The 20,152-nt window shown below is 42.5% G+C and overlaps 1 protein-coding gene across 3 annotated transcripts in view; it reads right to left on the bottom strand.

Moving 5' to 3' along the window:
• EGLN3 (egl-9 family hypoxia inducible factor 3) overlaps positions 1–18,801 on the bottom strand; it is a 42,473-nt gene extending 23,672 nt beyond the window's left edge. For 2 of the 3 annotated variants that reach the window (XM_034768655.1, XM_034768656.1), the window contains exon 1: positions 18,106–18,801. In XM_034768655.1, coding sequence (XP_034624546.1) covers positions 18,106–18,717 — 612 coding nt within the window. In that variant the 5' untranslated portion in view covers positions 18,718–18,801. Of the gene's footprint in view, positions 1–15,955; positions 16,618–18,105 lie in introns of those variants that run through there. The other variant, XM_034768657.1, reaches the window with a different exon arrangement.
• Positions 18,802–20,152: the final 1,351 nt, after the last annotated feature.

The raw sequence follows: 20,152 nt of genomic DNA, 5'->3' as shown, positions 1-20,152 counted from the left end.
CTCTTAATTAATTGGCCTCTCAGAGTTGGTAAGACAACTCCCACCTGTTTATGCTCTCTGTATGTGTGTATATATATCTCCTCATTATATGTTCCATTCTATATGCATCCGAAGAAGTGGACTGTAGTCCACGAAAGCTTATGCTCTAATAAATTTGTTAGTCTCTAAGGTGCCACAAGTACTCCTGTTCTTCTTTTTGCGGATACAGACTAACACGGCTGTTACTCTGAAACTTATGTAAGAAGGGTGTTGTCATGCTCCTTAACCCACATATGTTTGTATTTGCTATGATTAACATTTCTCTGATTTCCCACTGCTCATGGACTTCCCTGCTCATTGTGTTCTACAATACTGAAAAGTGGCTTTTTTAAAAATTATGTTCCAATTTAAACTTCTCTTTATGCTGAAATTTTATTCAGCTGGTGTTCTTTTTTTATGTGCCCACAGGCAGTACAGTTTGAGAATGGATTCACTTACTGCATGTTGAGAGCAGCCATGCTATCACCATAAAACCTGAAATTTATGAGGCTATAGCCAATTAATTACTTTCAGTCAGGATATTCAGATTTAGTCTCCAATTAGCAGATGTAAACAGGCTTGGTGCATCATTGTATCAATAAAAGCTGTTTCGGTTTAGGAAGCCCGCCCCTTAACTACTGAATTCTGGCTCCTGGCCAGCTAGATGATGGCTTAATGGCAGTGCTACGTGCAGAGCGTGAGGGTATCGGCAATCAAACACAAACTTTACTCCAGAGTACACTTCACAGAGAGACTGCTGAAGAAAGGAAACACACACACTTACAGTACACACAGTCAATGCACTTCTCATTTCTGATTCTTACTGAAAGCCCTCCTTCCTTCCCCCACTTTCATTTCCTATATATATTCTTTTAATGCTAGATACCAAAAAGAGACTATGGTCTAAATAGATTTTTAGAACATTTCCACTTGTACTTTAAAACCTCTATCTTCCTCCCTCTTCTCCCCGGCCCATCATCCAAAACCCCCCATACTATTACATTTTTTATTGTCCAGAAACAAAGCTGGGATGAACTAGTCTAACTAGAAAGCATCAAACATTCAGTACAGAGTACTCTGTAATGAGCCACAAGAGAGATCGTGACCAAGAGCTCAACCTTGTAGAAAAACAAGTTCATAAATGCAAGCTCATTAAGGAAAACTGTAAAGAGTCTCCCCTTAATTTCAGTTGTCAATGGGGAATAAAGGCATGGTAAGCAGAAAATAAATCTCCTTAAAGTTTTTATCAAGTGGTTTTGTATATCGTGGGGGATAATGTCATAGATCCTTAAATTCCCTGTCACCACTTAGATCTTTGATATACTAAGTAATGCCTTCCCCAGAAACAATTAAAGTAATTGCATATATTTTAGTCTCTGTTCAAGATCATCAATATAGGGCGTCATCCTAGATTTAATGGGAGCAAAACTTAAATGGGAATTTTGTCTGTGTTGGACTGCAAGATCAGGCTTATATCCCTTTTTGATTTATGGGCATTGTGGGAAATGGTAATACTGCCTGCAGGACTTTCAATGTGGTGTACTGTATGCATAAATAATCCATCTTTGCATTACCCCAATTCAGTGCTGCTGAGGGGACCCTGTGCTACTCCAACTTACAACAGCTGCCCCAGCGCCACATTGCAGACCAGAATCCCTCACAATACTGAGTCTATGGCTACTGACCTTTCTGCCCAGACACCCCTCTTTCTTGCCCCCAGCATGCCTCCTATGACAGGGCTTCTGAGGGAAGGCAGAGTAGGGCTACTTGCATTGATCCTATGGTGCTTCTGCACCTCAGGAATTTTCCCTGTCTCTGGCAGCACAGTTACAATCCCTCTATATGGGGCCAGAGCAGTTAGTGGAATTTAAAATCATACAATTAAATTTGGAGGGAACCCCAAAACTCATCTGTGTGTCATCCCAAAATTTTCAGGGCAAGCTTGGCTTCTGAAGCTATGCAAACACTACTGAGCAGCATGAACGCAGAGATGAATGGCACACAAATGTTTATCACAGCAGTACCACTAAATTAAGGCTAATTGATGAGACCAGTTATCCCTGCTGTAAATTTGGAATAAAGCTAATTCTACATTTTTGAAAGTCAACTAGCTAATAGTACATTCATGCCTGCACTGATTTGTGCATAAATAGACATTTATGGGTAAAACCCATTAAAGTTACCAGTGATAAATTACCCTCAGAAATAATGTACGTTGTGCTCTAAATAATGGACGAATTTTAGTCTTTCAGCTCTAAGACCTTTTCTGTAGATACTACTAGAGTTAAAGCAGTACAATCCCTTGTAGTGTAAACACAGCTATACCCGTATAAATGTACTTGTACCAGTACAGCTTGTCCCCATATGGTACAGGGAATAAGCTATTTCAGTATAAGGCACTGTTATGCAGTAGAATTCTGAGTTAAACACCTCAGGAATGGAGATTTTTTTGTAACTCTGAAATGCTCGTAACTCTGAACAAAACATTATGGTTGTTCTTACAATTGAACATTGACTTAATATAGCTTTGAAACTTTACTATGCAGAAGAAAAATGCTGCTTTCCCTTAAATGTAAACTACTAAAATAAATTAACTACATTAAGTACTGTACTGTATTTGCTTCTTTTTTGGGTCTCTGATGCTGCCTGATTGTATACTTCTGGTTCCAAATAAGGTGTGTGGTTGACTGGTCAGTTCATAACTGAGGTTCTACTGTACTGGCATAACTGTACCCACACTAGGGTTACACTAGCAAAAAAAAAAAAAAAAAAAAAAAAAAAAAAAAAACCACACACACGCACACACCACAGAACAAACCACCACCACCCTGCAATGAACACTTGTCTACACGTTTTTATACTAGAACCAGGACTTAAAAAAAAATCCAGTGCAAAACAAATAAACCCTCAGCATGCAGCACTATATTAATTATACTTTGTACTTTTGTATTTTGTATCTGGAGATCAACATGATTCATAAAGGCTGTTAACCCATTATCATTTTCATTTTACAGGTGGGGAAAACCAGGGCCCAGAGAAGTTAAGCAGCTGCCCAAATTCATATTGCAAGCCAGTTTCAGAGTCCAGAATTGAACATTGGTTGCCTGATTCCCATATGACAGCAAGGACTGCTACTCCATGAATTCTGGCTGCATATCTACACTAGAAAACAAAAGCCTTGGTAATTTACTAGGTGGGACAGCAACAGGGTACGTACCAGTGTGGCACGACACCCACGCTAGCCAAACTGTTTCTGCTCCATTGCATCCACAACCATAGTTACAGCAAGGTGTATTTGGAACGATTGTGTAAGTATCTTCTGGATACTTACACAATGGTTCCAAATACACCTTGCTGTAACTATGATTGTGGGCAGTTTTCAGAGAGCAAGTTTCAGTGGGGCTCTGTACAGGTTCAGGAATCTACCAGGCAGAGTAACCTGCAGGATCAGGGCTTCAATGGGACTACCCGTGTGCTTAAAATTAAGTACCCAAGCATGTTTGCAGGTTTGATGCCTATGGGTATGTCTAGCATTTTGGAGGCTGCAGGAGCAAGCCTCCCAGCCCAGGGCCAGAAACTCAAGCTAGTGGGGCCCATGCTATCATTCTAAAAATAGCAGTAGACAACCCACCTCCCTCCCTCCCCCGGGCTTCAGAACCCAAGCTCCGTCTCAAGATACAACTTCAAAGCACAATCTACACTGCTATTTTTAGAGGACTAGCATGAGCCCCACTAGCCCAAGTAGTGTAATATAAATAATAATCACTTTCATACAGGGAAAGCAATGAAACATACAAATAACTATGGGTCAGCAAATGCACAAAAACTGAGAAAAAGAGCAGAACAAATGTTTCTCTAATCCAGAAGTTCTCAAACTGGGGGTCGTAACCCCTCAGGGGATCGCAAGGTGGTTACATGGGGGTTGCAAGCTGACGGCCCCATGAGGCGGACAGCCCCGAGCCCCCTTTAAATTAAATCCCTCCGTTCTTAATTTAAAAAAGGGGGTGGGGGGGGTCACACTTAGAGGCTTGCTGTGTGAAAGGGATCACCAATACAAAGTTTGAAAACCACTGCTCTAATCTTTTATTGTCTTCCTAATTATTGTGTTAAATTAGTAGATTTTTAAATATCAGAAGTGTGACCTAAATTGACACTGCCTGTTTAACTCAGGAGCTGAAATATGAATTTAGATGTTTAATGTTAAATGTGCAACCTTGACATTCATATTCATATACCTGGCCAGCAGGACTGGCATTGCTAATTCTCTTCTTCCTCCTCCTGTGAAAACGCAGTCTGTAAAATATTTAACCACTCAGTGACCTTTCCTGTTGGCCTGATTCAGCAGCCATGTACATGCTTCACAGGCATGGCACAGACAGAGGAAGACAGATGAAAAGCTAATCCATTAAGGAAAGGGAAATATTGGTGAATACTGGAAAGAACTGAGTTCAATATAGCCTACGGGAGCCTGTTCTATTTATATCCACCAGCTGGCAGAAAGTGAATTACATGCCTTAGCACGAGGACACATAGCATTCCGACTGCAGCCCCTGCCCCCTCTTCCTTCAAATCCATTCTTAAAACCCACTTCTACCAGGATACCTACAAGAAATTAGAAACCACCACTCAGGTTGAGCAGCCATTGAGATTTGTTTTATTAATGTAAATCAAAATGTGTGTGTGTGTATATATATATTTTTTCTGATTGTTCCCTCCCTCACCTGCCAGCCCCTCACCTCTATGAGCAGCTTGTTTTCTTGGCTCCAGTCCTGCAATGTGCTCTGCTCCCACATGAAGTCAATGGGGCTGTATGTAGGTGCAAGGGTCCACCTGCATGGAGGTCATTGGATGATCAGAGCCTTAGATTGCAAGCTATTCAGATGAGGGACTATCTTCTTCTGTGTTTGGACAGCACCTAGCATACTGTGGGCACTACTGGAATAAATGCTATTACTAATTTTAAATGTGAGATGTGCTTGCTACAAGGCACTGTCAAGTACAAATCCTGATGCAAAGACAGTGAGAAAATTATTATTTGGATTGCAGTGGCACCCAGAAGAAATTAGGGCCCACTGTATGTATATCAAAACAAAAATCCACCCACCCACCTTCTCAGATGGTTCCTGCTTAAAACCTAAGCAGGACAAATAGTGGATACAAACACATGGGGAAACAGTGCAAGATTTTCCTTATAATTTATTTAAGGCCCCCAATCCAGCAAACCATCCCTATTCAGCAAGGTACTTAAGATCATTCTTCAGTCCCATTGATTTTAAAAAGAGTCTGAGCATATGCTTAAGTGCTTTGCTGAATTAGGGCTAAACCTTTTAAAAATATTTCTTTGATTTTTTTTTTCCAGAAACATTCAACTCCGAACAAAACCAATCTGTGTAATAAGCAAGATTTTTAAATTGATACAACAATCATCACTGACTCCAGGACAAAAATGAAAAAACAGTTTTTAAAACAAAATGCAGAAAAACAGGGCCTTCAAATCAGTATATACTACACCATTACCTCGATATAACGCGATAAAGCAGTGCTCGGGGGGGGGGGGGGGGGCGACACACGACTGTGCACTCCGGTGGATCAAAGCAAGTTCAATATAATGCAGTTTCATGTATAACGTGGTAAGATTTTTTTTGGCTCCCGAGGACAGTGTTATATCAAGGTAGAGGTGTATATAAAAGTTACAAATGTAATTTGAGTATTAATCATTGTGCTACTAAGAAGCATGCAAAACTATTTCTGTGTATTCACTGTAAGATTTAATTAAACTCCTAATTCAAGCATGCAGAATTTTGTATCAGAGCAGATCTTTATTTTCAGAACTGTGGCAAGATCTTTGCCTATATTAGGCCAATATTTCTGTAATTTGTGCTAAGTAAAAGTTAAGGAGGACAGCGTAGTTAGCCGCTGATTTGGTGGCATCTCTAGCATTCACAATGCTTAACATTTACCCGCTTTATGGAGACATTTTGGTGTCCAGTATAATCTGTTTCAGATTTTGGTTTTGAAACATCATAGTGACAAAATCGCTTGCATTAATTAGCTTTTAATAATTGTTTTGCCTGGCATCATTACATTTCTTTGTTTAATAATCTTATCGGAATATAGTGAGATAGAAGACTATTACAAAGAAAAGCCCCTCCCTCCCTGCCCCCCCCCCCCCCACACACACACAGAGTGTGGGGACGGAGGCAAGAGAAATGAGGCTTAGGGCTTTGCCAAATTGCTTGAGGGAACACAGTCAGAGATGGTTTGGTGACAAAATGCCATGGCCGTGATTCATTTAGACAGAAGGATGTAGTCTGCTTTGCATGAGCTGCCTTCATCTTTTCCCTTCCTTCATTGTTTTTCTGTCTAACAGAAAAGATGAGCTACTTCTGGCCTACTCCCTTCCACATTTATTTAAAAGTCACATAATAATGTTATGTGTAAACCAAAACCATTTCCAAGGTATCACACAACAACATATCCTGTAGTAACAGAGCAATTATTCACCCTGAAACCTGCTAAGGCATGCGCTTGCAATGAGCCATCCACCACCTAGAGCGCACAGGTACTGAAAGCAGTTTCAATACTCCTCTTTTGATGCATTAAAACTTTTTCACTGAAGTTTAGCGAGAGTCTTGTCCTGCTAATGACTTGCTAACATTGCTGTTTTAGTCTTACATTTGATCACAGAAGGATTATGGTCATGCTAAATACAAGCCAGGTCTGTGACACTCACTCTTGTTGGTATATACACCTCTCTCCAGGAATCTAAAGCTGGTAACTGTTACTTGCAGAGTTCCCTTACTGAATTGCTTATTCTCACAGACTGCCTATTGTAATGTGAGTGTCACAGCAGACCAGGCAGCATTCAACTGGCAACTTGCCACTGCCTATTATGGTGTGGGGAAGGGAAACGCAATCAAGTAAACAGCATGGACACATACTTTAAAAAAAAAAAAAAAAAAAAAAAAGTCTACTGTCTGTTGTTCATAAGACCCCTGTTAAAGTGTGTAACAAATCACTGCCTACCAATTATGTCCTTACCTGCTTAGCAAACACTGACTTAATATAATCACCACTGTATCCATGTTTGGATTGTGTGGTGTTTTCCTTCCTCCCTCCTACCCACCCCCAACCTTCCCATTTTGAAGGAGAATTTATTTCACAGCAAAGTGAGGAAAGACTATGGCTAGAATTTGTCTGTGTGCTCAGGCATTATGAAGACTCCCCACAAAGGCCCTCTCTTGGGTAAAAAGTGGTTTTTTTCCCCCCCAATTGTGTTAACTCAATCAAGTTAGCTTAACATGGTTGAGAAGTGAAGTTGCAGACTAGCATGTTTAAAGCCAAGTTCAACTGGCCATCTTGTGTTCTAAGCGGGAAATGTAGGCTACAGCAGCACCAGTTAACACAGGCTCAAGTTGTTATACCTGGCATCCTAACACAGCTTCTCAGTCACGTTAGCTAGCTCAGCTAACACAACTGAAAAAAGTCACCATTTTTGCCCATCAGAACTACTCCATTGCTCTGTCAGAGTCCTGACCTGCAACACCCCTGCTCTGGCTGCTCAGCAGACGGTATGTCTACACTACAGAACCTATACTTGCATAGTCATGTTTGCATAGCTATGCCAGCATAGCCCCCCAGAGTGTAGATGCAGCCTACATTGACAGGAGTTTTTCCTGTCAGTGTAGGAAAACCAACTTCCTAAATGACATTAGCTATGTTGACAGAAGCACTCTCATCAGCATAGCTGCACCTACTCTGGGGTTTTTGTCAGAATAGCTATGTCGGTCACGGGGATGTTTTTTTCAGACCCCTGATTGACACAGCTATACCAACATAATTTTTTAATGTAGACCAAGCCAGAGACTGATAATCATGTCTGATTATACCAGGATAAGAGCTCAATCCTGCAACTGGATTCCTGAGAGCAACCCTTAGCATCAATGGGGCTCTGAACAGGCACACGAGTCCACCCAGGAGGAACTGATTGCAAGATCAGGGCCCCCAAGCACTGCCAGAATGGAGGATGAAATCCCAATCATTTTCACTTGTGCATAAATATAAATATAAATAAATATAAATAATGGAGATATCCCATCTCCTAGAACTGGAAGGGACCTTGAAAGGTCATTGAGTCCAGCCCCCTGCCTTCACTAGCAGGACCAAGTACTGATTTTGCCCCAGATCCCCAAGTGGCCCCCTCAAGGATTGAACTCACAACCCTGGGTTTAGCAGGCCAATGCTCAAACCACTGAGCTATCCCTCCCCCCCATGATGTAAAATTTGAACCCTTATGACCAGTTGATGTGATAATGTCATGCATAAAATCTCTGCACCAGCAAACTACCATGCATATGAATTTCAAAGGGGGTGGGGAGGGGAAATGTTTTTATTACCTTGTGGAATCAACTCCTTTAGTAAATGTCACCAGAGTAAATTGTTAACTTAATTAGGCACAAGGAATTCCTTATGCCAGCAAACAGGTTTACCTTGCAATATATGTGCTCTCCTATCTCAGTGTAGGAAACATCCATGCATTTTCAGTTCATTGCGGCTGACTGCTAAGTAGATTCATATATGAGAGTTAATATCTGTATGCAGTATGTTTAATAATAACAGCTAAGGGAAAATTATCTCATTGCATGGAGAAATGCACAGGTGTGGAATGGTGTGGGGTCAGAAAAGTCCACAAGGCAAATCCTGCAGTTTCCAGAAAATTGTGGCTGCATCTGGGGATGCAGAAGGGGTGGGACATGCTGCCATGCAATCTCTCAGACCCTGTAAATTCACAGGAAAGATTACTCTCACTTTTGTAGCGGTTCAGGCCGACAGCTCTACTGCTCTGGTTCCACAGGAGCTATGCTGCCAGTTAGCAGGCTATATGCACCTTCACAAAAAAGCAACTCTTTGATGGAGTTTCAGGCATGGATACTTCGGGCTTGTTTATGGTGTAGTTACATCTCAGCATAGCAACATCAGTGCAGGCCTCCACTGCACCACTATACAGGGCGGCTTGTACTGATGCGACTAATCCTAGCTTGAAACATGGCAATGGAAAAATCAGAAGTGGCCCAGTGGCCCATGACTGGATTTCAGAAGTCTCACCATCTGCCATCAATGAAAAGTGAGTAATAATACTGCTTTTCAAAAATTGTTGAATTCCAGGCTAAAATGGGATAAAATAAACTAATCCTTACATTGTATTTCCTCTGGCCCTGATTCTGCAAACTCTAATGCATGTGCACTCCCACTCAGTTCCCCTCAGGATATAGTGACAACTCTGTTCTTTACAATATTTAAGTGTTCACCAGTATTTCCCAGTCCTGAATGGATTAGCTCGTCATCTATCTTCCTGTCTGTACTATGACAGTAAAGCATATGGATGGTCTCTGACAAAGGCCACAGGAAAGGTCACAGAGTGGTGAAGTGTTTTACAAACTTCCTTTTCACAGGAAAAGATGAATTGGCAATAGCAATCCTGCGGATTAAGAGTCTGACCCAAAGCCACCTGAACACAACAGTGGAAACATTCCTGACTTGAGTGGACTTTGGATCAGGCTGCAGGTACATTACATTTAGAATCTGATAGTGGTGATGCGTATGCCAAATTTTTAGTCTTGGGCTTTTAGACACTGAAGGTATGTCTACACAGTAGATGTTAATGTCAGCTGTATAGTTGCAGCTCTAGCGCTGGGCAAGAGTTCTCCCAGCACTATATTTAAAAAACAAAAAACAAACACACACCACCTCTGTGAGGGGAATAGCTACCAGCGCTGAGAGTGCAGCAGCACTGTCTACACTGCCACTTTACAGCGCTGAAACTTGCGTTGCTCAGGGGGGTGTTTTTTCACACCCCCGCATGAGGAAAGTTTCAGCGCTGTAAGTGGCAGTGTAGACAAGCCCAAAGATCCACTATTTAGATGCCTAAATGCAGATTTAAAGGGCATTCAAAGGAACTATGAGTTGTAACGTTACTCAAATGCATAATTGTTTGTAGGATCAGCCCTCTCTCTGTAACATCAAAGTCCTGCTAGGTGGAGCAGGAATCTGAGATACTGTTTGCATACTCATTTCAATGAAGAAGTGTTTTAAAAAAAGTCACTGACCAGAATGAGTTAGAACAAAAATAAGAGTAAGTATACCAGAGTTTATATTGTTTTAATGCTTGATTGTCAAGAAAAATATCCCCATTCCAGTGTATAATTAACCTGGCTAACTAATCTTGCTTGACGAACATAGATATAAAGATCAGTTCTGACAGTGATCCAAGGCAACTGCTCTAGGATCTCTGCCAAAGCTGAATTCCTCAGTCTGATATCATAAAATGACTTGTCTGTTGTATTTACAGTTCCAATGGCTCTGGACTCTGTTGAACACTGGGCATTCTGGCACTCATCCAGAAGAGCAGATTTGAACCTGACCATTATGCCAGAACATGTGCATTTGATTAGAAAAAAAAAAGAAAAAATATGCATAGTTCTTCAGGATGGCAGTATTCATCAGACTTTCCATTGTAAGCTAATTGCAAGGCATGCTGCTACGCAAGTATCATAAAAATCCTTTGTAACACATAATAAACGATTATATTTCTACATCCTATGTTCCTCTGCAATTTGATCATCAACCTACTGTTACGCTGCTCCTTAGGTTTGTACCCAGAACCAGAATCTGAGGGGTTTCACTTTGCATTTTAATGTTAAACAAGAAAGTTGCTGGGAGGTTTGTTTTTTTAATATAAGACACACACAAAAATTATATTTCCTCCCCCAGAATTACAAGACTATTGATGAAAACCCTCAACCTGGGCTTCTGAAGATTCATGCATTCCTTAAATCCCTATGACGGGCGGGGAGTGGGGTGGGGGAGTTCAGCAGGCATCTCAGCAAGGAATCATTACATTGGAGGCCACGTTTCAGAAGCCACTTTAGGACTCTCGAGCCTCTGCCAGGCAGGGAGCTCTGGAAGCGATCCTCCCAGATTTGCAGCCAGCACCTGCTAGCTGTGGCCACACCACCCAATCTTGGAGATTAAATAAATACTTTCCCATCTTTAGGACAAAGTAGCATGGGCTCACGTAGGTTGGTGCTGGAGAGGATGAGGGGGCCTAGTTGGACTGACTGAAGTTCTTTTAGTCATTACCTTGAAATTCCCCCTTGGATGATAAGGATGGAGAAGTTTGGAAGGGGTGGGAAGAGAGACTACAGAGACACACACAGACAAAAATGCTAGCGGTTCTCTCCTCTCTGCTATACGCTTCCCAGTGACTGTCACCCTTTATAAAGAATATGACCTGATTCTTAGAAGAGTTCAGCCCTCATTAAGACACCTAAATGAACTGCCCAGATTTTCAAAAGATGTTTCCATGCCCTTTCATTTATCCAGAGGCCTGTCTGGAAGTGGTTGGGTTCTGAGCTCTCTGTATAAAACGTCATTGGGTTTCTTAAATACAATTGAGTTCTTGTGATTATTACTGGTTGCAAAATTTCCTTTAGTCAGTGGAACTCACTTGCCTCTGCGAGTTCAGGCCTCCATAGACAGTCACAGCCTCCAACACCCACACCAAGTAATGGTGGAGTCTCTGATTAAGTGCTTCCCAGTGAGATATGAAAACTTCCACCATAATTGCATGGGTGCAAGGTGCCCAGAGCCCCTGCTCTGTTGGGGTGTATGCAATCTTCTGGCAGAGTGCCAGAAACTGACTGAGGAGGGGTCATGGCCAGATCAGAAAGGTGGTGGTCTGATTCAGTGCCTTCCTTGGAGAGCCATTGTTGGTGGGACTCAAAGTATAGCTGTGGCCCCATAAAGCTGCCATTCCCTGGCAAAACCAGAGGGCAAGGTGGAATCACCACATGCTCTTCACCAACAGATGAGCCAAAGAGCATAGGTGCCCTTGCAGCACAGGGAATGCAGGTTGCATCTCTTTACACTAGCACTGGTTGGTGAATGGAGCTTGGGAGTACACAAAGGAATGTTCGAACAGCACACCTGCTCATTGGGAAAGGATATGCCAAACAGATCTATTGCTTTACAGTTTTAAAATGCTCCCTGTACAAGACCGAAACAAAAAAAGCAACGGCAGTAATACACGTGCACGGTCTCTCCTGGCACTTTACAGCGCTAAAACTTGCTGTGCTCAGGGGTGTGTTTTTTCACATCCCGGGCAAGAAAGTTACAGCGCTGTAAAGTGCCAGTGTAGACAAGCCCTAAAAGAACAGGTTGTTCCAAGTGTAAACCAAGAGGGCTTCCATTGGCATAGCTAACTTCATTCATTCCTGCACTGATGGAAGTTGTATCAGCATAGCTAGTGTGAAAAATCTGCACCCCGAGAGACATAGCTATGCCAACCTCATCCCTGATGTAGACAATGCTAGGTCACCCACCTCTTGGGGAAATGGCCAACCTATGCTGATGGATGGACTTACACTGCATCTACACTGAAGCGCTACAGGATCTGTGCCGTTGAAACTCTAAGCGTACACATACTCATAGCCTAAGCAATTCCTTTCCATCAATACTCAAGGCTCATGTTTAATTGAATATGCTATTAAACTTTACCAATGTAAAGTTTAAAGAGCAGATTTCTAAATAATTATCAGTCTTGTGATGCTTGTATTCATTTCCACAATCAGAATACTTGTCCCATAGCTAAAAGGTTTACATGGGGGGAGGAAGAACAACAACAACAGCACACAAGTTGTTCTGGATGGTTAAACACCTTCTGTGACCCTCCCTTTCTCCCCTCCCCACCCCCATGACTTACCCCACTCCCACAAAATGCCAGTTTTCCTAAAAGAGTAATTATAACATGTCAAACTAAAAAATGCAGGGACTGTTGATAAAAAATAAAAATAAAAATCATGCCTAGGCTACTGAAGGTTTTTGAGCATCCAAAAACTCAAAGCACCTTTTAATAAGGATGCAATATAGTATATAGTCAAAATATATCTAGATTTAAAATTATAATGGTTGTCACCAAATTATTGGTGAGTTCACCAAATCTCACAAGAAAAGCCAGATGGGCCTGGTTTTAGATGGGAGACTTCCAAGAAACAGGTACGTAGTGCAGGAAGCTGTGATAGTTATTATGGTGATTCAAAAAGGGGAAAATCTTTCCCTCCGAGTCAAGCACGCTGTATAGTGCAAGCGGGGATTGTCTTACTGAAGCTGCCACCTTTCAGTGGAGGTGTAGTACAATGGCTACCGGTGAGCCTCAAAAATTCCACAGCACCTTTTTTTGAGAATAGGGATGTTAGCCTGCGTGTTCTTGTTAATTTCCTATTGAAATTCTCCCTGCATTTTAAATCAGATACAACATTCCTCCCTTTCAGTCCTGAACTGTTACGTACTGTTTAAAGTCTGCCACCTTCCACCCAAAAATGTTCATGGCTGAAGAGATTTATGTATAGAAATATTTTGGCATCTGTTTGTAAAGTGGGTTGAGTTCTCTGGAGAATACTATATGAAAGTCAGTTATTGCTCTTTATGTATAAGTAATGTATAAAGAGTAAGAACTACTATGATTCACAAACATTGAGGGCTGTGGGAACACCACAGATTGGTTATTTAAAAAAAAAAAAATTCCCACTACTGAAGGTGAGTCCCAGAAGAACTTGCCCCAACCCTATAAGTTACATCCAGTGTGGGTCTCTCTGTGTGCAATTGGGCAAAAATTATGGTGATCCTCCTTCGTGTTTGGCTCTAGCTTCAGCACAAAATCCCCTTTCTTCCCCCTAGTGGCCAAACAATGCAGTGCCTCACTTTCAGCATTAGTAACCGACACGGAGATCGATCACTCATCCCCTCTCACAGCAAGCTTTCGCGCCCCTCCTCCCTCCACACTTTCAGTTAACTTGGATCTCTTCTTGTTTAGAGCCCCAAGTCCCTTCTAAATCCAACTCTTCAACTTGATGGGATAATGCTCTAAAACTAAGCAAAAAAAGATGTGTGTTTCAACTATTTTTTGCAGATTTCAAGGTTTTCAAAAACCAAAACAAAAATAATAAAACCACAAAGGGAGGTAGCCTTCATGAATTATTCCCAATGAGCATTCCCTGCTGAGAAACCTTAACACTCATATCCACATATATCGCCTTTAATTTAGTTTAAGATAATGCCAAGATAAATTACTGGGAATTTTTTAATTTTTTTCACGGCATACCCACACATTGTTAGGTATTAGTTGCTTACGATCCTCCAATCTCCTTCCTTCCCCATCCAACTCCTTTCCCCAATACCTTCGGGAAAACCCTGACTAGGATAACTTTGAATATCTACCTGTCCTAAACTTTGAGCTCTTCCTTGATGTTTTAAGACTCTTACAACTTCATGTCATCAATCCTCCAATATACCTACCACAGAAAGAGATGCTAAAAGAAATATTTAAAAAAAATCGAGTAGAAGTTGTATAACTTAGATAATTTGCAGGCAATAGGCAAGGAAGTTTTCAACAATTAATAACTACTATGTGCATTGTAATTCCATACAGGATCACTGCCATAGTGAAACAGACTGAAGAGAAACCAAGTTAGCGCACTCCGAATTAACTAAACTGCATACATGCTGTTACTCTGATACATGCTGTTGAAACTCTACTGGGAATTGGGACTTGAAATGGTAGATTATGGCTTCCTTTTCACAGACAGAACTATACCTCCCTGTTCCTAACACTAAAGCACTAGATCTTTCTTTTCAAGCTTCACACCTATAATGGCGATACTAATGGTTCAATCAATCATAATATTCCCTCTTTAGTTAGGAAACAGTGGATACCTGACCACTGAATTGAAACTAGTTGGAGTGATTTCAGAGTAGCAGCCGTGTTAGTCTGTATCCGCAAAAAGAACAGGAGTACTTGTGGCACCTTAAATTTGTTAGTCTCTAAGGTGCCACAAGTACTCCTGTTCTTTTTAGTTGGAGTGAAACACTTCATCCATCTGATAGTATTAAACAGCCAAATAAATCAAACATATATTTGAACAGCCTACGTGCACAAGTAAATGTAAATCACCCCCTCCCCGCCTCCAGACAGCTTTCCCTATCTACCTCAAAACGCCTCTGAAAGTTAGAGACAAAAAGGGATGGGTTAAAAAGAGCCCATATTAGAGTTCTCTAGTCTGTTGTGATGAACACTGACTAATTGAAGTGCACGTTGCCATCCCTTCCAGTTGTGTTTAGCACTATAAGAAAGGCATTGGTGGACAGAGTTGTAAGCAAATAAAGCTTCTCCTTTGGGTCAAATAGCAGAAAACATTCATGCTGGGACCCACGCTCTGGTCTCCCCTCACTTGACAATTAGAATAAATGATTGCTATGTAAATTTGTTTATTTACTCAGCTGTGGCCTCTACTGGTACATACGTGCATAAATTAGGGATTAAATTTATTACATTTTATACATAACGAGCCGCCAGGCGCCTGTCTAGCAATCAACATTAATACTACAGTGACCAAGCAGACTCTCGTAGGAGAAGAGGAGAGAAATCTGACAAGATAAGTCAATGTATGCCGTTTACTTACAAACTTTCTTGTTTAACATACATATTCATTCCCCCCCTTTACAACTAAACTTGAAAATGCTTCTATAGCTTAATCAGCTCTGTATTACGTCTCTGGTGTACAGGATGGATCCGTATCAAGCATGACAGGAACTGTTTATAAACAACTTACTGTACTTTCAGATCTGGCAGCTAATGCACTCTGTGCTCCAAAGGGCAAATCTACAGCGTTAACTACTTGTTGCTTAAATTGGTGGGTAGGAAGAAAAATCTGGGACCAGTAGTATCTACAGTTCGGGAGTTTAGAAGGATAAGGTGCAATTGCCGGGAGTTCATAACTCAGTGGTAAAACTAGAACACGTAAACACTAAACTAAACATTTAGGAGCAACCACAAAGCCAGTGTCAATTACAAATCCAAGTAGTGATTTAACCACTCTCTTACCTTGGACCTTTCCTTGACATAGTACTTGCCCAGTCTACTTCCACAATACATCACCAGCCTGTCTATCAACGACAAGAGAAAGTTGATGGCCTCACATCCTTCCTCAGTGCCTCCGATCCACTTTATCTGGTCTCCTCTCAAATGTCTTTTGGAGATGCCGTTGCTGCGGCCGGCTAGTTGACCATCCTGCAGCTCCCCGTTATAGTGCATCTGTTTCACTCGCTCCAACACACAGTCCCCTACCACCTCGCCCAGGAAATTGTCCAAGTAGCAGAAGCCGATGTCATGCAAACAGGGCACAATATAGTCGAGAGCTATTTTCTCTAGATCTAATCTCATTATAGGTCCCAGAGGCATCTTGATTAGGTCTTTCCCCCCCCCCCCCGAGTTAAGTCAAATATGCACCAAACCGGTGCTTAATAGAGCTGGAGAAGAACAATCGCGCTAGTAACTTGAGTCAACCAGCCCGTACAACTTTTTAATTTACGAAGCAAACGAGTGCAAGGTTAGTAACGAAGACAGCGTGGGAAAGTTTAGCTGCAGCAACGTCTCTCAGTGGAGATTTCCAGTTCTACCCAGCCTTTGGGTTACTAGACTAGATAATTAAATACAGTGAGTGCACTTACTACCCCGAACTGACTCCCCCTCCTCCCGCCTACCAGCCGCACCTTTGCCGACACAAAAGTGCTTAACCAGAATGCTGCTGATTCTGGAGTCCTTTTTTATCTGGTTGTATGTGATCCACGTGTGTGAACTCCCCCTTAGCGGCTGTAATCACTCCCACTTTTTTGGAGCTGATGAGTCCTGCAAAGTGCAAACTCCTTTCGATTTATTTACCAAAGCAGCAGATGGCCCCTTTCTGATTAATACGTCTGCTACGTGCAGAATGTGTTCTTACTCAGCAGCGATCAGCACGTGGGTGGAGCCCTGTCCCAGGGACACGCTCTCCCCTTCCCCATTCCAACCCGATTCAGGACTTACCTAGCCAATCAGTTGGCCGAGTGGGCGTGGCCTTCCTCCGAACGACCAACCCCCAATGAGTTACACTGAATTCAGCCCTTCAAAGGCTCCACAGTTGGAATCGAATGACGGGGGCGGAGGGGATTTCCACGAGTCTAAAGGAGGTGTGTTTTGTGGTTTAGCAGGCCCCACCCCCACCCCCGATGGGGCGTGGTCTCCGCCATTGAGGAATTCTCCCTCAACATGTACGCAGCTACTACAGTCACATACTACAAGGCAAAGTAAACAAATGGTGCTGAAAGATTAAGTGCTAATCGACCTGCTCGTGGCAATTATCTTAACTCAATAATACAGGCTGGGTGAAGAGTTTGCAAGGATTTATAATATTTTTCCGGGAGGGGGGAGATGCCCCTCAACCCACACACCTTTACACACACTACCAGTAGGTGTTTTAAAGTTAGTTTAAAAAACAAACGTGCCCGAAGTCGTATTTATCTGGAGACAGACTCCCTCATTCCCGAATCAGTTTTTAAAAGTAGCTCCTTGTGATAAACGTTCTTATATGGTTCAATGAGATGTTTAAAACTAAAGATCTCATTCTTTTCTTGCTTTAAACTGTCCGTCATTTAAATTGTCCCCCGAAATAATAGAAATGCCAGTTTCAATATCGGAACAATCTACTACAGTTTTGGGGGGTAGGAAAATTTAATGGAAGTTAAAAGTTTAAGAACCTCCTCTCTACTTTCCCCAATTTACCCTTGGTTTATTTTGTGTTGTGGCATGAAGTGCATGGGATTCTGACAGTTTCTGGAAGTAACAGCATGTGATAAATTCAATCTGATACGTAGAGCTTTAATTTTCACTTTTAAGAAACAACCCAGCAATGTTGTAGCTACCGTAACCACTTCATTGTAAGCTTTTCACATCCCCTCCAGTTATCAACTATACCACCATATGTGTTACCTGAAAGTATTTACAATTTATAAACAAGTAGGGATTATTCTAATGAAAAGTAATTAGTTTATGAGGCGGGACAAATAAAGACTCGTTTAACAAAGTCCATTACCACTCAGCGTGCCTAGGATTTGCTAAAAATCTTACCGTAAGATGTTGTGTGCATTTAACGCAGACTAGAAACTGGGGGGCGAAGGGGTACCTTAAAACAAATCATTGTCACTGCAGTTACTAACCTTATGTCTTCCTCTAATTTTGTAATTCCCAAGTTTCCCATCTGCGTACATGATGAGTTTATCCATTCTGGACAGAAGATAGCCTATATTTTCACATCCTTGTTCATTGCCCTCCACCCACAATATCTTGTCCCCGCGAATAGTCTTAGTGCTGTCTGATTTCTGACTTGCCAGCTCTCCATCCTGGAATTTGTCACTCAGATGCAGAGCTTTGACTTCTTGCAAGACTTTGTCTCCAATTTTGTGTCCCAGGAAATTGTCTACTATGCACAAGCCGTAAGAGTTCATGCAGGGCACTATGTACTGTACCACTAGTCTCTGGCCACTTCTATGTTCTTTAGGAGGAGCTCTCTTACGGGAGGTTAGATTCAGAGTGCGCGCTCTGGCACTGGACTCCCCTGCTTTCACTGGGCAAGTGCCTCCTCCTGTGCATCTCGACGGATCAACTTGCTGCGCCTCACTCCTGCCCTGGGCATTCTCGCTGCTCTCGGGGTTATCTGCATTGATCAAAATAGTTTTCATGCTGGCTACCGATTCGCAACTGCTATTGCCTATTGGCGGCTCGGCTCCCCAACTCGTTGCCATTTGCAGCGCGGTCCTCCCCGTACCCATGCATTGCTCACATGCTGCTGCTAGCCCTTGAGCCGTGCGAGGGAATGGGAAATGCCATGTTCCACCAACAGGATGCTACAGAGGACAAGCCGCCGGGCGGGAGCGTGCACACGTACCGGCGGGAGCGCGCAGGCTCATCCGCCGCCTCCTCCTCCTCCCTGCCGTGCCGCCGCCTCCATCCCTGGGGGATAGGGGCTGGGAACATGCCAGTTCCAGCGAAGCGCACGAAGACTGAACGTGCAGAACGCAGCAGGAGCCCCCCGCCTGCAAGGTGCGTGTCCTCCCAGCTGAACGACACCAGTGATTGCCCAGGGGACAAGCTGGGTGCGGTTCATTTTTGGCCCTAAGCTCCCAAATTAGACCATCAAAAACACACGGGGGAAACAATCCAGAGACCTCAATGCAGCTTTAAGCAGGAGGGCTGCACAAACCTGGATCTAGTTACTGGAGCTTGCTGGGTCCCAACAAAATGTTGGCCATAAAGCCCCACACATTTTAGTACCTTAGAAAAGTCTAGCCTCTCCTGCACCAAAAAATTCTAGAGTCTGGCACAGGACTGCCGCAACCCCCTCCCCCTATCCACACCTGGCTCCAGAGGGATCCTGCCAATTTTTGGCACCAACTGCCCAAATAAATAATAACCGTAGCTGCCTCAGGCTCCACCAAGAATATCCTGCTCCCATACATGCTGGAACATGACAGGTGCAAAACCCCAGATTCAACATCTAGATCTAGTCAGATCCTCGTAATTTTTGCCTCTGAATTCCTAAATTCCCTTTTCGCTGAAAAAAAATCTGATCCAGGCTGGTCCAACAGGAGTGGAAGAACCTGGATCATGCCAGTTTATAATCTACATAGAGAAAAAATGCAATGGCTCCTATACATCAAAAATTCTGCAAAATGGTGCAGCAGCACAATAAAAATATGTATCCAACATCTGGATTCTGCTAGGTCCAACTAGTTTTTATCTGAAACCCAAGAATTCTATCAGCTACACAGAAAAGTGCACCTGCTAAAATTCCACTATAAAAATCCAGACCCCAAAGCATACTGCATTCTATCTTATTTATTTTTCAGGTAGCATTTGCAACAACAAATGCCATAGTTTAGGTTGCAAACACATTTCCATTACAGCTAAGCTATAGGACCAAATACTAGCACATGTGTGCAGGGAGGCTGTATATTTTCACCTGCTGTTCAGGCCCTGTGCTAGGAATAATCCTAGCACCCCAAGGAATGCAAATTGCCCCAAAGTGGAGAGAAACTGGGACCATGACCCTATTACCCATCTGCACCAGCCCATGCAACAAGACCAGCCCATTGAAGAGCAAGTTGTACCAACCCAAGGAACAATGTAGCACGGGTTTATCCCCTGCAGAATGGGGAGCATCCAATGAGATTTTGCTTCCTGAAGCATGTTGCCTCACCAAGCATC

Source organism: Trachemys scripta, chromosome 4 (genome assembly GCF_013100865.1).
Source record: "Trachemys scripta elegans isolate TJP31775 chromosome 4, CAS_Tse_1.0, whole genome shotgun sequence".
In the NCBI taxonomy this organism is placed as follows: Eukaryota; Metazoa; Chordata; order Testudines; family Emydidae; genus Trachemys; species Trachemys scripta.
This window is presented reverse-complemented; position numbering and strand designations above follow the sequence as displayed.